A 13,973-nucleotide genomic window follows, 5' to 3' on the forward strand; every position below is an offset into this window, starting at 1 on the left:
AATAAAATTATGGCAAATCAAATCTAACAATACAGGCTGGAGTACAGTGGCATGATCTCAGCTCACTGCAACCTCCACCTCCCAGGTTCAACTGATTCTGCTGCCTTAGCCTTTGGAGTAGCTGGGAAGAAAGGACCCAGCTAATTTTTGTATTTTTTAGTAGAGACGGGGTTTCGCCATGTTGGCGAGGCTGGTCTCGAACTCCTGACCTCAGATGATCTGCCCGCCTCAGCCTCCCAAAGTGCTGAAATTACAGGCATGAGCCACGGTGTCCGGCCAAGATTTTTATTTTTTGAGATAGGGTCTTGCTCTGTCTCCCAGGCTGGAGTGCAGTAGCAAAATTATAGCTCACTGTACCCTCCAACTCCTGGTTTCAATCAATCCTTCTGCTTCAGCCTCCTGAGTAGCTAGGACTATAGGCATGCAGCACCATGCCCAACTAACTTTTAGAAATGTTTTGTAGATATGGAGCCTTACTATGTTTCCCAGGCTAGTTTAGCAAGCTTGAAAAATATATAAACATCAATTGTATTTCAAATACTAGCAAGAAACAGTTGGAAAATGAAACTCTTAAAAAAATACCACTTACTGGCCGGGCCACATTTACAGTTAACCCTTCCACTGAAGTCTTGAACCCCTCAAAGTCATCCATAAGGGTTGGAATCAACTTCTTCCAAACTCCTGTTAATGTTGATGTTTTGACCTCCTCCTATGAATGATGAATGCTCTTAATGGCATCTAGAATGGTGACTCCTTTCCAGAAGGTTTTCAATTGACTCTACTCACTATCTATGGCAGCTATAGTCTTATAAAATGTATTTCTTAAATAATAAGCCTTTAAAGTTGAAATTACTTCTTGAACCATGAGCTGTTCATGGATGTTCTGGCAGTGCATTTGGCAGTCCCACACATCTGTCTCTTGCTTCAATAGTATTTGGATGGAACAAACCCAGGGACTCCCTCTCTTCCAGCCTCCAACTGCCCTCCAATGTCCTCTCCACTTGCAACCTCCAGGATCATCTTCTCAGCCATCTCCTGCTTCTGAGACCAGCCAACACTGTTTTTGTGGTTAGCTCCTTCTTGCCAACTAGACTCCTCAGAATTGTTTCATCGAGTTAGAGGCAGCTGTCAATCGCCTGGTCAATTTGTATCTGTAGGCCTCCTACATCTCTCTCATTCTGGGCTTCTATTTTGACTGCAATGATGTGGCACTGGAAGGCGTGGGCCACTTCTTCCACAAATTGGCTGAGAAGTGTAAGGGTGCAGAGCATCTCTTGAAGTTGCAAAGCCAGCATCGCAGCCACATTCTATTGCAGTAGAGACGGGGCTTCACCATGTTAGCCAGGATGGTCTCGATCTCCTGACCTCATGATCCGCCCACCTCGGCCTTCCAAAGTGCTGGGATTACAGGCATGAGCCACCACGCCCAGCCTCAAATTTAAATTTCTTAAAAAGAAATTGGAATGGCTGAGGATGGTGGCTCATGCCTGTAATCTCAGCACTTTGGGAGGCTGAGGTGGGAGGATTGCTTGAGCCCAGGAGTTCAAGACCAGCTTGGGCAATGTCGCAAGATCTCTAAAAAAAAGAAAGAAAAGAAAAGAAATCCGGAAGAAGTGCCATTTGGATAACCTCAACTTTTTCAGAAAAATAGAAGGTAAAGACATTTATTTAGATGAGTGTCAGGTAATTTGAAATATACACTATGGGAATTATATAAAAGGATACACAAGACAAAAGAGTACTGAACAACCCCAAGAAGTTAGAAATTCTGCTTAAATTTATAGCGTACCCAACATTCAGTTTTATGATTTACACAAGTAACACTTGGCAGCTTGGAAATCAGAATGAAAAAATAATAATAATGGCGATTACCCAAGCCTGGAGACTGATAAGAAAGATAAAGTAGAAAGTCAAGGCAGCAGGGGATTATACTATGCTAAGTGGCCAACGATGGGTAAGGAGGCCAGAAGGGGTGTCAGGAAAGAGAAGAGGGAAGTAAAGGGGAAGATGGAGTTTAAAAAACTTCAATTTCATATTACCACTGGTGTGTGTTCATTTGTTTTGAGATAGAGTCTGGCTCTGTCACCCAGGCTGGAGTGCAGTGGCATGATCTCAGCTCACTGTAACCTCCACCTTCTGAGTTCAAGCCATTCTCCCGGGTCAGCCTCCCAAGTAGCTGAGATTACAGGCACCGGCCACCACGCCTAGCTAATTTTTGTATTTTTAGTAGAGACGAGGGTTCACTATGTTGGCCAGGCTGGTCTCCAACTCCTGACCTCAGGTGATCCTCCCACCTCAGCCTCCCAAAGTGCTGGTATTACAGGCATGAGCCACCATGCCTGGCCTCATTATGTTTTTGACTTGCATTTTTCCCTAATGACTAATGATGCTGAGCATCTATCTTTTCATGGGTTTATTGGCCATGTGTATATCTTTTTAGGATAAATGTTGTCTTAGTCCACTCAAGCCGCCATAACAAGAGACCATAAACTAGGTAGCTTAAACAAGAGAAATTTATTTCTCACAATTCTGAAGGCTGGGAAGGCCAAGATCAAGGTGCCAGTTGATTTGGTTCCTGATGAGGGCTCTCTTCCTGGCTTTCAGATAGCTGCCTTCTCATTGTGTCCTCACATGGCCTTTCCTTGGTGGATACAAGGGAGGGAGAGGGAAAAAGAGAATAATCTCTCTCTCCCTTCCTCTTCTTATAAAACCGCTAATCTCATGAAGGCCCAACCCTCATGATCTAATCTAACCCCACTTACCTCCCAAAGGCCCCATCTCCAAATACTATCACACTGGGGGTTGGGGCTTTACCATATGAATTTTGCTATTTGTCCTTTAATTGTTGTTTTATAAGTTCTATATGTACACTGGATGCTAGACTTTTCTTATCTGTGGATTATTTTTTCACCTTTTTTTTCTGAGTTTTGGAACTAGAGACCTTCATTTTCCAGCTTTTTTTTTTTAGGTATAATTGATCTTTTCACTTTCTTAGTATCATCTTTTGAAGCATAAGAGTTTTTAATACTGATTAAATCCAATTTCTCTACTTTTCCTTTCATTGCTTGTGCTTTAAATGTCATATCCAAGAAAACACTGCCTAATCCAAGGTCATGAAGATTTAAACCTTTCTAAGAGTTTTATAGTTTTAGTTCTTTGATCCATTTTGAGGTAATTTTTCTATGTGATGTCATCTGACCATTTTTCAGAATGTATTAAATGGCTAGCCATAAAGTCTACTCAAGAAAAAAATACAATATCCCCTCTTCCCATTCCAGCCAAATTCCACTATACCACTATAGGGAGACAGCTCTCCTTGTGTTCCCAGCTGAGAAGATGAAAGATGTGTGGTAACCCAGAAGGATGGAGTTGGAACAGTAAGTGCCCAGCTGATTACTCAATGAGGAATTGTAACAGTTCAAGCATTTTAAGCCAGCCAGGTACAAGGCAGGTTAGCTCTCACGGGCTGCTGAATAAAAGCAGTTATGTACCACTCAGCCAGAGAATGAGCCAGCTCCCAGGATCTCTAATAATAAGAGCTATCCTTTTCCTCCTGTTTTATCTATCCAAGTTCAAAAGGAAAAGGAATATGTCAGGGTTGGTAAAAATCACTTCTGTCCTTTCCATCCCCTTCTGTCACATCAAATCTTGAACATGTTCTCAATAGTAAAGTGCAATTAGATAAATGTAACAAGGAAAAGAGTAAAGAAATATTAAGGAAGCAAAAAAAAAAAAATCTATTTGTTTTAGTGTGTCTTGATCTTCAGCCAACCTTTATAAAATCTTACCAAGTGTTAGGTAAATTTGGCAACAAGAGTCTGTTTAGAATGTATCAAAAGCTTAAAATTAAGTGTAGTCTCTCACAGTTTAATGGATAACCAGCAACCTATGAGTCTACAAACGTTTCCCTTCTTAGTATATGAGGCTGAGGTAAGTCTCAGTTTTCTCATCTCTGAAACAGAGATGATGATAACACTTACGTCTGACTGCTCCTCAAGAATGAATGAGATCATGTCTACAAAATGAGCTCCCCGGGGGAAAAAGCGTTAGATAAATTCTGAGCCTTAGAGTTGTTGATTTTGTAAGATATAAAATTATAATAGATTTTTATTCCTGAATACAAGAATCTCAGACTTAAAAAAAAAAAAAAACTTGATTACGTCAGACATTCAAGAGTTCACCATTGTGAATTTCTTACTCAATGTTGAGCAAGCCTGGACCTGTCAATCTCTCTAACCCATGAAAAGCACCACGCCTCACTTTCTTTCCCAACAAATTAACAAAGAGGACAAAAGTAAACTTGAAAATAAACAGGCCGGACATGGAGGCTCACACTTGTAATCCTTACACTTTGAGAGGCCGAGGTGGGAGGATCGCTTGAGCCCAGGAGTTTAAAACCAGCTGGGGCAACATGGCGAGATCTCATCTCTACAAAAAATAAAATAACTAACTGGGCATGGTGGTACACACCTGTGATCCCAGTTACTCAGAAGGCTATAAATGGGAGGATCCCTTGAGCCCAAGAGGTCAAGGCTGCAGTGAGCTGTGGTCATGCCACTGCACTTCAGCCTGGGAAACAGAGCAAGACCCTGCCTCCAAAAAACAAAACAATGAACAACAAAAAAGTCTCCCTGACACCAAAAGGGTAGCATATAGGGAAGAGGCAAAAACTGAACTATCATAGCCATGTAACCATATATCAACAGCAAAGCAGTCCTCCCTGTTTACAAGGACTGGTATTCTTATCTGGTCTTATGAAGAAAAAAGAAGGCTGTAAATTTTATTTGGGAAAAACACTTGCACATCTTTTTAAAATAACTGGCCATACTGTATAAAGAGCTAAGTTATGTCAATAAACATGGAAATGAGAAGCTATTTTAAAAAGACAAAAATAAAAATAATATGAATAGAAGAGAGAGGAAAAAGCAGCAAAATAAAGATTTATAAACATGGATTTTTTTCATATTCCTCCATCCACTTTCCTTTCCTCACTTGAATAAGGACATAATAGGAAGCAGACCTGAGCAAATAGGACAAACTGAAACAATCATGTTTCACTAACAGACATTTATGATAGAAATAGTTCTATATAAATGGATAAGTATACACATAAATGAATATATAAATGGAATTATACCTAAGTAGATAAGTATTCAATGCAGACTAGTAGTACACATTTAACATGATGTAGTGACAATTTTTTAAACACATAAGAACTTATCTATCTTAATGGGCATTATTCTGCAAAGTAGAGGGGATTATCCTCTTGAGAGAAGGCCTTAACTCTGGTCTGAGGTACTTAGACCTAATATAATAATAAATAAGGAATCATTAAGGCAAGAATGTAAGCTATGTTTAAATAAGAATTTTATATTATAAAGGCAGAATTAACGAAAAATCAATTACATAATGAGGAAACAAAAAAGGAGAAACCCCTCCCCACCATAAAAACCAAGATTTTTAACCCTGGAGAATTATGAGTATGTCAATATCACTGAAAGGAATGCAGACATTACACAATAAGTTCATTTCAAGAAACTGAACCCCATGTTAGACATGTTACACAGGATATTTCAGAGGAACTCTCAAATGGAATAGTCTAATTGACATTCAAAGCTATTCCATTGGGGTTTAGGAGACATGTCAGTGATCAAGACGGGGAAAAGTAAGTCTCATCAGCATAGTTAATGTTAGTTAAAGTCTTGAAAGTAGAAAAGCTGTCTGAATTGAATGTAGAATAATGATGCAGAATAAGGAAGGGAAGAAAGGCACATTGGTGACTGAACTTTGGGGAATATCCTCTGGGTTATGAGAGAAGCTCTTTGAACTTACAGCTCCATTACAGTACTAATCACACTGCATTTTATTTGCAGAGCTGCCTCTACTTCCTGTGACTTCTTTGTGGCAAGGTAGATGTTACAATAAAAGTTTACTGAATAAAAGTATAAATAGGGACCAGAGAAGAAAGGGGAAAAAAGAGAAAATAAACCAGTAGAGAAGGAGGTGAGTAGGGAGATTACAATGGTCATTGTTTATTAATCCAGCATAAATAAAATACCCAGAAACATGAGCCTATTTTGTACAGGAATTGATCTAAAGTATTCCAGATCCAGAGAAAAAAGTACCTTGATACAACCCTGGTAGAACAGATTGAAGAGTAAAGGAAACTAAAGCTGATAGTTCTTCAACAGTTCAGCTCCCCTAAAGAGGGGTCAGACCACTTGTTTTAGACACTGAGAGAAATCAGCCAAATAATGAAGACAACAACATAGTTAAACTGAATTCACAGACATATTAACTTTGTATAGATACATAATTTTTTAGCATCTAGAAAACTGGTGAGTAATGAATCCAGCTGCCAGAGACTCCCTGATGACGCTAATTAAACAGTGTAAAGATCAGTAAATGGACCAATTTAAAGCAGTTTGCTATTAGTTTAATAGTGTCAGAAATTCTAAATAATAATCGTAAAAAAGGCATACTTATGGCATAATAATGCCATAATAATAATTAAAGGCATAAACCAGGGAGTTAAGGGATTCCTGTCGTAGTCTTCACCAATTTCCTTTGTGAGGTTCACTGAGTAATTTTTGTTACTAATTAGTAAGAATAACTAGGCCAGGCACGGTGGCTTACGCCTGTAATCCCAGCACTTTGGGAGGCCAAGGCTGGTGGATCACCTGAGGTTAGGAGTTCGAGACAGGCCTGGCCAACATGGTGAAACCCCATCTCTACTAAAAATATAAAAATTAGCTGGCCGTGGTGGCAGGCACTTGTAATCCCAGCTACTTGGGAGGCTGAGGCAGGAGAATTTCTTGAACCTAGGAGGCAGAGGTTGCAGTGAGCCAAGATCATGCCACTGCACTCCAGCCTGGGTGACAAGAGTGAGACTCTGTCTCAAAAACAAACAAACAAACAAAAAGAATAACTAGCATTATTGAGTGGAGGTTAATATTAAGAGCCCTAACAGCTGGAGAGAAGACTTAGGCTGCAGTTGGCTACTAAATGTGATTGACCATGAGCAAATGATTCTATTTTAATTATGTACTTGATGTGCAGTATTTCCTCTTTGTACGAAGAGTTAGCCACTCACACTTTATCACAATAAGGATTAAATGAAATTGCTTTGAGCTTTTAAAGTAACAGTTAAATTAAAACTAAGTCACCATGACAAAAATTGTCTAGCGTTTGTATTGGCATGAGTATGTGGTTATTCCATAAATGATAACCCATAAATGATACTCCCTAAGAGTAACAATGATAATAAAACTATTCTCTTGTAGTTACATGGCTTTTAACTTTTTTCAAAGCACTTTCACAAATATTAGTCAAACAAGTAGCCTTATATATGATCTGACCACTCCTTGTACAAGCAAATTAAGTGTGGGTTTATTTTGCAAGGAATGCTCCTATCTCCTCCCTAGTGCTAATAATATACTCCATTTATATAGCTTTTTTTTTTTTTTTTTTTTTTTTTTGGAGACAAGATCTCACTCTGTCACCAAGGCTGTAGTGCAGTGGCGCAATCACAGCTCACTGCAGACTGGACCTCCTGGGCTCAAATGGATCTCCTGCCTCAGCCCCCTAGTAGCTAGGACCCCAGGCACGCCCAGCTGATTTTCACATGCCTGGCTGATTTTTGTATTTTTTGTAGAGATGGGGTTTCATCATGTTGCCCAAGGCTGGAGCACTCTGCCTACCTCAGCCTCCCACAGTGCTGGGATTTTAGTCGGAGCCACCGTGTCCAGCCAGATTTTCACTTCTTTTTTTTTTTTGGAGATGGAGTCTCGCATTGTCGCCCGAGCTGGAGTGCAGTGGCATGATTTCAGCTCACTGCAACCTCCGCCTCCCAGGTTCAAGCGAGTCTCCTGCCTCAGCCTTCCAAGTAGCTGGGATTACAGGTGCCCACTACCACCCCCAGCTAATTTTTTTTTTTTTTTGTATTTTTAGTAGAGACGGGGTTTCACTGTGTTGACCAGGCTGGTCTAAAACTCCTGACCTCATGATCCTCCCGCCTAGGCCTCCCAAAGTGCTGGGATTACAGGCATGAGCCACCGCGCCCGGCCAATTTTCACTTCTTTCAAAGCAATTTCACAGATATTAACTGGAGCAGGGCCACTAGGAATGATCTTTCCCTTCTCTGCATCAACCCAAAGACAATAATTCAAAAATGAAGAACAAGTAAAAACTTATAAATAATTAGATGTTTTTGAGGCAGTCAGCCCATGATTCTTGAACTTGGATTCAGATCTCCCAAAAGTCTCAGAATCAGAGCAAACTCTTCAGGACATAGCTGATATTCCCTTTTTTCTAGGCACAGGCTTAAAGAGGCAATAGAATAGAGTAATTAAGATATCTTCACTAGGGGCATAAAGGGAGAAACCAAATCTGTCTTGTTCACTACTATAACCACCTTTAAGTCGAGCACAAGGCCTAATGCATAGTAAAGGCTCAATAAATCATCATTGTGATTAATACTAAAGGGAGAACATTCTTACCAAATGCTCACAGAATGTTCTGGAGCTAAAATAAAAATCTTGGCTGGGCAGGGTGGCTCACACTTGTAATCCCTGTGTTTTGGGAGGCTGTTGCATGAGGGCTTGAGACCAGCCAGGAGTTTGAGACCAGCCAGGGCAACAAAGTGAGATCCCATCTTTAGAAAAAATTTAAAAAGTAACTGGGCATGGAGGTGTGCACATGTGACCTTAGCTACTCAAGAGGCTGAGGCTGGAGGATGGCTCAAGCCCAGGAGCTTGGGGCTGCAGTGAACCATGATCACACCACTGCACCCCAGTCTGGGTGACAGAGCAAGGCCCTATCTCAAAAATAATAATAGGACAGGTGCAGTGGCTCATGCCTGTAATCCCAGCATTTTGGGAGGCCGAGGTGGGAGGACTGCTTGAGCCCAGGAGTTCAGGACCAGCCTGGGCAACATAGTGAGACCTCATCTCTACAAAATAATAATAATAATAATAATAATAATAATAATAATAATAATGTTTAAAATCTCATTTTTTTATTACTTTTCCTCCACAATTAGTTTTTAAATGTGCTCAAAATAAAACAAAACAAAAAACATTAATGTGCTCACACCAAGTAGAACCTAAACAAAATTAGGGTCACAGAGCAAAAGCCGAAGTCGTAAAATATCCAAGGATACAGAGAGTTGGAAGGTAGATTCAGAGGGCCAAGACAATTAACAAACGAAAACGGGAATACATCTGATCACTTCATTTAGCAACAAGCATTTTTAAGTCCTCATTCTTTTTTATTTTAAAAACAGTCTTACTCTGTCACCCAGGCTGGAGCACAGTGGCATGATCATAGCTCACTGCAGCCTCAAATGCCTGGGCACAAGCAATTCTGCCTCAGCCTCCTGAGTAGCTGGGACTACAGGTATGCCCCACCATGCCTGGCTAATTTTTTTTATTTGTAGAGATGGGGGTCTCAATATATTGCCCAGGCTAGTCTCTAACTACTGGGCTCAAGCGATCCTTCCATCTTGTCCTCCCAAAGTGCTGGCATTATAGGTGTGAGACACTTCACCTGGCCTGTCTCCATTCTTCAACTAAAAATTACTTCAGAAAAGAAGTTTCAAAAGGTAGAATTGTTTCCTATATATTTGTGTCTTTAGAGTATTCATCTTGTAACTGAGTTGTAAAAATAGTTTGTTTTCTTTGATATGACCAAGATAAAGAAAGGTACTGGCCGGGCGCGGTGGCTCACGCCTGTAATCCCAGCACTTTGGGAGGCCGAGGCAGGCGGATCACGAGATCAGGAGTTCCAGGCCAGCCTGACCAACATGGTGAAACCCCGTCTCTACTAAAAATGCAAAAATTAGCTGGGCGTGATGGTGCGCACCTGTAATCCCAGCTACTCAGGAGGTTGAGGCAGGAGAATCGCTTGAACCCAGGAGGCGGAAGGTTGCTGTGAACCAAGATCTCGCCACTGCTCTCCAGCCTGGGCAACAGAGGGAGACTCCGTCTCAAAGGAAAAAAAAAAAAAAAGAGTACTCTGGGTACCTAGGTCTGGGTTGTCCTTTGCATCCGCACATGTTCGCAGTCCTCTCCGCCATGCTGCCACTGCTGCGCTGAGTGCACCATATGCTGGGCTTCTGCGTCGCCGGCCTCCACACCGCCGGGGCCCACACCGCCGGGGCCCGCCCCGCCTTTCCGGCAGCTCCTGCAGCCGGCGCCCAGCTGTGCGCCTGGCCGTTCGGGCTGCTGTTTGCGCGCGGGTTCGGCGGCCGGGCCCCCTGCGGCCTCGCGGGCCCTGCACCTGCGGCTGTGGGTGTGGCGTGCGAAGGAGACAAAGCTTTTATTGATTTCCTGAGTGATGAAATTAAGGAGGAAAGGAAAATCCAGAAGCATAAAACCCTTCCTAAGATGTCTGGAGTTTGAGAGCTGGAACTGAATGGGACAGAAGCTAAATTAGTGCGGAAAGTTGCCGGGGGGAAAAATCAGTCACTTTCAACATTAACAAGAGCATCCCACCAACATTTGATGGTGAGGAGGAACCCTCGCAAGGGCAGAAGGTTGAAGACCCTGAATTGATATCAACTCCCCATTTCGTGGTTGAAGTTATAAAGAATGATGGCAAGAAGGCCCTTGTGCTTGACTGTCATTATCCAGAGGATGAAGCTGGACAAGAAGAGGAGGCTGAGTGACATCTTCTCTATCAGGGAAGTTAGCTTTCAGTCCACTAGCGAGTTTGAATGGAAGGATACTAATTATACACTCAACACAGATTCCCTGGACTGGGCCTTATATGACCACCTAATGGATTTCCTTGCGGACCGAGGGGTGGACAACATTTTTGCAGATGAGTTGGTGGAGCTCAGCACAGCCCCAGAGCACCAGGCGTACATTACTTTTCTTGAAGACCTCAAAAGTTTTGTCAAGAGCCAGTGGAGCAGACAGACACTGAAAGCCATAGTTTTATGGCAGGCTTTGGCCAGTGAACAAATCCTACTATGAAGCTAGACACGTGCTTTGAAATGATTATCATCCTAATATCATGGGGAAAAAAATACCAAATTTAAATTCTATGTTTTGCACTCTCATTTATTATCATTTTTTTTTTCTTTTTTTTTCTTTTTGAGATGGAATCTCTCGCTCTATCGCCCAGGCTGGAGTGCAGTGGCACAATCTCGGCTCACTGCAAGCTCCGCCTCCCGGGTTCACGCCATTCTCCTGCCTCAGCCTCCCGAGTAGCTGGGACTACAGGTGCCTGCCACCACACCCGGCTAATTTTTTGTATTTTTAGTAGAGACGGGGTTTCACCGTGTTAGCCAGGATGGTCTCGATCTTCTGACCTCGTGATCCTCCCACTTCAGCCTCCCAAAGTGCTGGGATTACAGGCGTGAGCCACCACACCCGGCCTATCATTGTTTTCTATACAAATCTATTGTTTCTAGATTTTTGTATAACATGATAGACAATAAAATGGGTTTATCTCCTCCAAAAAAAAAAGAAAGGTGCTTTAAGTAAGAATTGAGTTGCTATAAATTTGGGTATAAATTCAAATTTTAATTGATTTGCATTTTACAAAGCACGAAGAAAATTTGTCATTAAAAAAATGGTAATACATTTCATAAACATTTATTTTATAACATTATACCTTTCCAATTTAGCTTTTTGGTTGTTCCCATTTTTTTGTTTGTCTGTTTGTGACCAAGTCTTGCTGCCACCCAGGCTGGAGTACAGTGGTATGTGATAACGGCTTACTACAGCCTTTACCTCCCAGGCTCAAGCAATATTCCCACCTCAGTCTCCTAAGTAGCTGGGACTACAGGTGTGCACCACCTTGCCTGGCTAATTTTTATTTATTTATTTTTTTTGTAAAGATGGGGTCTCGTGATGGTGCTAGGCTGGTCTTGAACGCCAAAAAGTTCTACTGGATCAAGCAATCCGCCTGCCTTGGCCTCCTAAAGTGCTGAGATTACAGGCATGAGCCACTGTGCCTAGCCAGTTGTTGCCATTTTAATACACAGTATGTTTTCTTTTTTTGTGTGTGAGACAGAGTCTCTCGCTCTGTCACCCAGGCTGGAGTGCAATGGTATGATCTTGGCTCACTGCAGCCTCTGCCTCCTGGGTTCAACGGATTCTCCTGCCTCAGCCCTGCCAAGTAGCTAGGACTATAGATGGGCATGCACCACCACACCTGGCTAATTTTTGTATTTTTAGTAGAGATGGGGTTTCACCATGTTGACCAGTCTTGAACTCCTGACCTAGGTGATCCGCCTGCCTTGGCCTCCCAAAGTGCTGGGATTACAGGCATGAGCCACTGGGCCTGGCCACAGTATATTTTCTTAAAGCAAGGACAGATGTAAGCTTTTAAAAATCTATTAATATTCCAGATTTAGTCTGGGAAAGTTTATTTTAAAAAGTTATTTTGTAAAATTTGTAAATTAACAATTCAATAGGAAAAAATAGGCCAATGGATAATACTTATGTAGCAAAGAACCATAAGAAATAAAAATGAAAGCATAAGAGTTCTAAGGTCATTTTGGCCTCCTTAAAATAAATGTTATGGCCTTTGGCTTGTAGAGTATTCTTAAGTCCAAAAAAAAATAAAAAGAAATTTTGCCAGGCACGGTGGCTCACCATGGATTACAGGTGGATTACACCGTGGATTACAGGTGGATTACCTGTAATCCAGCATTTTGGGAGGCCGAGGCAGGCAGATTGCCTGAGCTCAGGAGTTCGAGACCAGCATGGGCAACACGGTGAAACCCCATCTCTACTAAGATACAAAAAATTAGCTGGGTATGGCAGCATGCACTTGTAGTCCCCAGCTACTCGGAAGGCTGAGGCAGGAGAATTGCTTGAACCCAGGAGGCAGAGGTTGCAGTGAGCCAAGATCGCCCCACTGCACTCCAGCCTGGGTGACAGAGTGAGACTCCGTCACAATAAATAAATAAATAAATAAATAAATAAATTCTTAAAACTAAGGTCAGCAAAAACTCCTAAACCGTACCAACTTTGGCATATAATATGGAAAACATTATTACTGCTAGCCAGTCATTTACAGTAAAAGCATTCTCCACACATTATTTCTTTGAAGTAGATAAAACAAATACTAAAATTTTTATTTTACATCTGGGAAAATTTTGCCTAAAGTTGTATAGAGAGTATACAGAAAAGCTATAGTGATCTAGGTATCTTGTCAATTCCATACAGTTTTATATTAATAGATCATCTTTTAATCAGAAGCCAGATAAAATGTAGGATAAAGTGCTGCATGAGACATACTTATGTTTAAAAAAATTATTATTTATCTGAAATTCAAATTTAAGTGGGCGTCCTGTATTTTTATTTATAAATCTGTCAACTCTTTCATAATAAATTTGTTTCAGAAAATATCAAATTAATTGTCGGGAAGACATTCAGTCTCATGGAAGTTAGGTAATTCTTTACCTTTTAGGAACTTCTTGAGGACCATGCCACCAAAAAGGCTTCCTGCAGAAGCAACTGTAAGAAACAGAATACAAAGAAATATCACAAATAAGTAAATGCATTCTATTGAAAGAATCAAATGAGAGTCTAAAAAACTGCTTACAGACACAGAACATTTAAAAAGTGACCACTACTAATGAGTTTGGTAAAAATGGAAACATCAAAGAAATACTATAATGGTACAATGACTGTTTTGGGGAAAAATACCTTCTTAGAGATAACCAAATAGCAAGTCTTTTCACCTATATTCAACATCCACCCACAATCAACACCAGGACTGCCTCTTTGGATGATACTCTACTTGACAGAAAAAGATTATGTGAAGACTGCAAATTGCAGCTAGTAATCAGAATATATCATGTCAATAACTCATATCCTAATATAAGAGTCAATTAAAACTTTGGCTCTTCTTCTAACCAATTTTACCCTTAAATAGAAAATACCGGCCGGGCGCGGTGGCTCACGCCTGTAATCCCAGCACTTTGGGAGGCCGAGGTGGGCAGATCACAAGGTCAG

General features: G+C 41.2%; 1 protein-coding gene and 1 pseudogene across 10 annotated transcripts in view; one reads left to right on the forward strand and one right to left on the reverse strand.

Moving 5' to 3' along the window:
• The window catches only part of TOP6BL (TOP6B like initiator of meiotic double strand breaks), a 99,634-nt gene that overhangs the window by 71,941 nt on the left and 13,720 nt on the right, over nucleotides 1–13,973 (reverse strand). For all 10 annotated transcript variants that reach the window (XM_063671676.1, XM_063671677.1, XM_063671675.1 and 7 more), the window contains one exon: nucleotides 13,419–13,472. In XM_063671676.1, the coding sequence (XP_063527746.1) occupies nucleotides 13,419–13,472 (54 nt within the window). The remainder of the gene's footprint in view (nucleotides 1–13,418; nucleotides 13,473–13,973) is intronic.
• Nucleotides 10,074–11,088, forward strand: LOC129009053 (complement component 1 Q subcomponent-binding protein, mitochondrial-like; annotated as a pseudogene).

This window comes from Pongo pygmaeus, chromosome 9 (genome assembly GCF_028885625.2).
Source record: "Pongo pygmaeus isolate AG05252 chromosome 9, NHGRI_mPonPyg2-v2.0_pri, whole genome shotgun sequence".
Classification (NCBI taxonomy): domain Eukaryota; kingdom Metazoa; phylum Chordata; class Mammalia; order Primates; family Hominidae; genus Pongo; species Pongo pygmaeus.